This window comes from Scomber scombrus, chromosome 17 (genome assembly GCF_963691925.1).
Source record: "Scomber scombrus chromosome 17, fScoSco1.1, whole genome shotgun sequence".
NCBI classification, from domain to species: Eukaryota; Metazoa; Chordata; class Actinopteri; order Scombriformes; family Scombridae; genus Scomber; species Scomber scombrus.
Genome location: NC_084986.1, coordinates 147,070 through 152,283, shown reverse-complemented (window position 1 = coordinate 152,283; position 5,214 = coordinate 147,070). Strand labels below are relative to the sequence as shown.

At 45.9% G+C, this 5,214-nt stretch overlaps 1 protein-coding gene across 2 annotated transcripts in view; it reads right to left on the bottom strand.

Annotated features, from left to right (window-relative positions):
• Window positions 1-311: 311 nt before the first annotated feature.
• LOC133997180 (creatine kinase B-type) overlaps window positions 312-5,214 on the bottom strand; it is a 5,787-nt gene continuing 884 nt past the window's right edge. The window contains exons 2-7 of one of the 2 annotated variants that reach the window (XM_062436730.1): window positions 4,646-4,800; window positions 4,227-4,359; window positions 1,952-2,123; window positions 1,550-1,673; window positions 1,256-1,445; window positions 312-490 (exon numbers count right to left, since the gene is read on the bottom strand). In XM_062436730.1, coding sequence (XP_062292714.1) covers window positions 312-490; window positions 1,256-1,445; window positions 1,550-1,673; window positions 1,952-2,123; window positions 4,227-4,359; window positions 4,646-4,800 — 953 coding nt within the window. Of the gene's footprint in view, window positions 491-1,255; window positions 1,446-1,549; window positions 1,674-1,951; window positions 2,124-4,226; window positions 4,360-4,597; window positions 4,801-5,214 lie in introns of both variants that reach the window. The other variant, XM_062436731.1, reaches the window with a different exon arrangement.

The window sequence follows — 5,214 nt, the reverse complement described above, 5'->3', positions numbered from 1 at the left end:
CAGGCTGTTTTATGAATACGACTCTGGACTCTGTATGAATTGTAAGTGTGTTAAATAAAGTCAGTGTTGAATGAAGACAGCGCAGCAGCAGCAGGTAGTTTGGGGCCACACAGACTTTATTAGATATTTCAGGTGTTAGATGCGTCCAACAGGTCGAGACAGGAAATAGAAAATCCTTCACATGTTGGAAGACTGAAGTCTAACTGAGCAGCTCTACACGTCCTGCAGCTTCAGGACTGTTTCTGTTACACTGAGGGGGGGTGAGGGGGTGAGGGGGTGGTGTCAGAGGTCAGAGGTTACAGTGACACAGTTCACTTCTGCTCGGGCATCAGGTCGTCGATGCTCTCTCCGGCCTCCAGACGCTTCTCCATGTCCACCAGCAGGTTGACTCCGTCCACCACCATCTGGACCAGCTCCACCTCTGAGAAGCCCAGCCGGTCAGCGTTCGAGATGTCAAAGACTCCGCCCACCGCCGCCGTGTCCACGCCACCTGCAGACACACACAGGAAGTGATGTCACGAGGCGAGGGACACCTTCAGCACAGTTTACAGCATCTGATTGGCTTTTAATTAGTTTTATTTATTTGCACAAAAAACAAATAATGTATTAAAGTAGTTATTCATAAACACGTCAAACAGGATCAAAGCATCTAAAACTGAATATTTTACATTTATATAAATCATTAAATATGGAAACACTGGTTTCATCTGAAGGTCATTTCACACAAAGCATTATGGTTCATATAGTAAATAAAGTGTTTGGTTTAAGTATGTTGTTTGTTTAATTGTTAAGAATCCATTTATTCATATTTTAGTAAATTACTGACTAAAGATGAACCTGAATATAATGAGTTGATACTCACCAACTAAACTGATTAAACACATTTTCTAATTTGGACCAAACTGAAACTTCCTCTCTGTAAATATTTCCAGTAAATCAGTAGTCTGTCAAATTAAAGAGTCGTTTACTTGATGAATTGATCGCACCCTGTTAACTACAGCCAGCCAATCAGGGCAGAGCTACACAGCTGCAGGGGAAGCTTTAATGAAAGCACCTGGTTCCTGTTGGAGACGTGAACATTCAACAGTTACGTGTTTTCGTGTTGTAACAGACAGTAACTGTTGGTCCTGTGTTACTCTGAACTTTCTAAATAACCAGACACGTGATCATTAATGAGCTGAACTACAGTCTGTAACTTTACTGATCGGTCCGGTTTATTCCAGCTGAAGAACCAGAACTGTCCTCCTGTCTGTACCTGTGCCTCTCTTCTGCAGCCTCAGCCTCTTGAGGACTTCTCCAAACTTCTCGTGCTTGCTGACGTTGGGCAGCTTGACGTGGACTCCGGCCCTCAGCCCGGTCCCCAGGTTGGATGGACAGGTGAGGACGTATCCCAGGTGCTCGTTCCACATGAACTCGTGACCTCGCTCCTTAAACAAGCCCTCGATCTGCAGACAGAGAGACAGAGACATGTTCAGGTTAGGAGCTTCAGTTCACTCTTTAATCAGAAGAATCTGTCCAGGAAACAGGAAGTGTGAGTGCAGGAGTTCACCTTGGTGAGTCCGGTGCAGAAGCGGGAGAACACCTCCTTCATGTTGCCTCCTTTCTGCATGCTGATGACACGCAGGTGATCCTCCTCGTTCACCCACACCAGGAAGGTCTTGTTGTCGTTGTGCCTGCAAAGCGATGAGAGAAGAGCGTTAACCGACACGAAGTAGGAAGTCTGAACACGTCTGTCCTCAACATCTGTCAGGTTCAGTCAGAGTCAACTGCATCTCACGTCTGACTCGGTATCGTCTCTTCTCCCTCAGAGATACCACAGCTTTACTTTAATTTACTGCTTTTTAAATGTTCAGCGTCATGTTATCAGAGCTGAAGGAATCTAAAATGTCATTTCAGTGCTGAGCCTCTGACTCAGACCCCCCCGCCCCAGCAGGTCGGAGGTCGTACTCACCAGATGCCACGACCGTCGGGCCAGTCACGGGCCATGCCGGACGCCAGCAGGAGTGGGGAGACGGGTTTGTCAAACAGGAAGTGGTCATCGATCAGCTGCTGCTGCTCCTCCTCCGTCATGTTCTTCAGAGCGTAGTACTTCCCCTTCAAGTCTCCGTCCAGGATGTCCAGACCTGCAGGTCAAAGGTCACAACACATGACTCTGTATTTTAGTGTAAATTAAAGAATGTGTCGTTTTCAGCTCTTATTTATTTCACAGATCTCAGTTTAAACTTTATTTTCAGCTTCGTGTCACAAGAGAAACATTACAAATAAACTTCTGTAGAAATTAAAACTATAAAATGTTTAATTAAGAGACACGAACACTAAAACCTTCATCACATATTTCACTATTTATATTTTTAGTTTCTATTTTGTTATTGAATCTTAAAATGTGAAGAAACAGGAAGTGACTCAACTTTAAATTTGAAATGTAGAGATTATACAAATATTGTGAGCTGAACTTTAACATCCAGTCAGTTTAATAAAAACAGATCAATATGTTTGTTTATATGAACCATAGATAATAATCTGTTTGTGAGTCTGCTGCTGTCTGCCGGTCCGGTCCGGTTGAGTCCAGTTGAGTCTCATTTGAATATGAAAGCTTGTTTCAGCTCTGAGCTCTCGGCCTCATTAAGAGTCTCAGCAGGACGACTCTGAGCTCGACGTTACGCAACGCTTGATCTGCTGCTGCATTTACTGCAACGCTCACTGAGGCATGATGGGAAAATATCTAAATAAAGACATTTCCTTTTCAGCTGAAATACAACCGGATGAAGGTCAGTTCCTCCTCTACCTCAGTGACTCAGCAGCTCAGCTGGCACAGAACCAGCAGGGGGCGCTGCAGCAGCATCAGAACTATGACGATGATGATGATACAGGAGTTATTCTATAGAGATGAAGATGAAGATGGAGCAGCTGTTAGAGTGAAATCACTGCAAACATGAGCAGCAATGAATCATCGATGGTCTGTAAACTTCATTTCTGCTGTTATTGATATTTAATGAGACACACATTCATCCTGTTGGTGTTCAACTGAAGCTAAAACCTTTGTAATCAGCTGCAGCTCGTCTATAAATAATCCTAAATATTAACTGATCTGCTCTTTACATCTGATGACTTTCTTCATGTGTTATAATTCTGCAGACTTCAGTGCTGCTGGTAGAAAACTACAAAGTCTGAATATTCATAAATGTTAAAAATGATAACTTTAAATCTGGAATAAAGTTTTTTCCCAGAACTGAGCAAACGTTAGCGCTAACCCTAACTCTGAACGACTCTGAGTGAATATCTGACTTTAAACGACAGACGTGTTGATGAAGCGTCAGCAGTAGATAAACCGCTGAGTCATCAGAACTGATCCAGCATCACATGATAGAGCTGTTTAGTCTGTGTGATGTCAGTCTACAGATTAACCAGCTACAGAAGAAGAAGATTACACACTGAGAATATTCTGACTTAAACTTAACTCTAATTTCTGTGTTTTCTTATTGTTTGAAACCTGATGACGGTTAGGAAGACACTCAGCAGCTGATTGGACCCGTCTGTCCGTCACAGTCAGCTCTCAGACACTAACCTGAGGCCTGACTGCAGATTACTAATGAAAATAATATCAAAGCACCTGTGAAATGAAGCGTAAAACCTATATTGTTTCTACTTTAAGATATATTTATTCAGACAGTTTCTGGCAGCGATGCCGACAGGAAACAGAACGATCTGCTCAAAGGTTCCTGACCGGATTCTAACCAGGACGCTCTTCTTTCACCGATTTTTAATTATTATTTTTTAATTCTTATAATCATTTAATTAACTTATTTCATTTCATGCATTTATTTTTTATCCATTAATTTACACATTTATATTTATAACTGTTATCAGACTGGATCGTGTCTGATGAATAAAGAGTCTGGAGACTGACTGCAGCGCCGCGTCCTGCAGCCAGGGGGCAGACTGACTGCAGCGCAAGGGGCAGACTGACTGCAGCGCCGCGTCCTGCAGGCAGGGGGCAGACTGACTGCAGCGCAAGGGGCAGACTGACTGCAGCGCTGCGTCCTGCAGGCAGGGGGCAGACTGACTGCAGCGCTGCGTCCTGAAGGCAGGGGGCAGACTGACTGCAGCACTGCGTCCTGCAGGCAGGGGGCAGACTGACTGCAGCGCCGCGTCCTGCAGCCAGGGGGCAGACTGACTGCAGCGCTGCAGGCAGGGGGCAGACTGAACTAAGGAAGTTGAATTCATACTTTCAAGGGAGAGGTTCTCGATGGCGCGGCGTTCTCCGCGGCTGCAGTGTGGCGGCAGGCAGAACCCGCGGATACTCCGACCGGTCCGCACCCGGGAGCTCAGGACGTAGTTTGGATCCAGATCGTCTCCGCCCTGAAACACAAACAGGAACCAATCAGATCACAGGAACCGTCCAATCAGAGCTGACATGCTGCATGATGTCATACAAAGAGCTGAAATGATTGGACCGAATCAGGTTCCGGTGGTCTACAGGGATCAGGGTGTGGTGGTCTACAGGGATCAGGGTCCGGTGGTCTACACAGATCAGGGTCCAGTGGTCTACAGGGATCAGGGTGTGGTGGTCTACAGGGATCAGGGTGTGGTGGTCTACAGGGATCAGGGTCAGGTGGTCTACAGAGATCAGGGTGTGGGGGTCTACCTGCAGGTTCTCAGAGTTCAGGTCGGTCTTGTGTTTGTCCGATGGTTTGTAGCCTCCGTGACGGTCTTCGATAACTGGATCCAGCAGCTCTTTGAAGACTTCGTACGTTTCTTCATCTCCGGCGACGCAACCGACCGTCATGATGAACGGATGACCTGCGGACAGGAAGTACATGCTGGTCTCACTGGTCTCACTGTTGTCATTGGTCTCACTGGTCTTACTGGTCAACTGGTCTCACTGGTCAACTGGTGTCATTGGTCTCACTGGTCAACTGGTGTCACTGGTCTCACTGGTCTTACTGGTCAACTGGTCTCACTGGTCAACTGGTGTCATTGGTCTCACTGGTCAACTGGTGTCATTGGTCTCACTGGTCAACTGGTGTCATTGGTCTCACTGGTCAACTGGTGTCATTGGTCTCACTGGTCAACTGGTGTCATTGGTGTCACTGGTCTCACTGGTCTCATTGGTCAACTGGACTCGTTATGTCTATGAAGAAGTTTGGTCTCTTATCAACGAAGCTTCATCAGTTCATAGTCTGATTGACTGGTGGACTAACCAGGTATTTAACC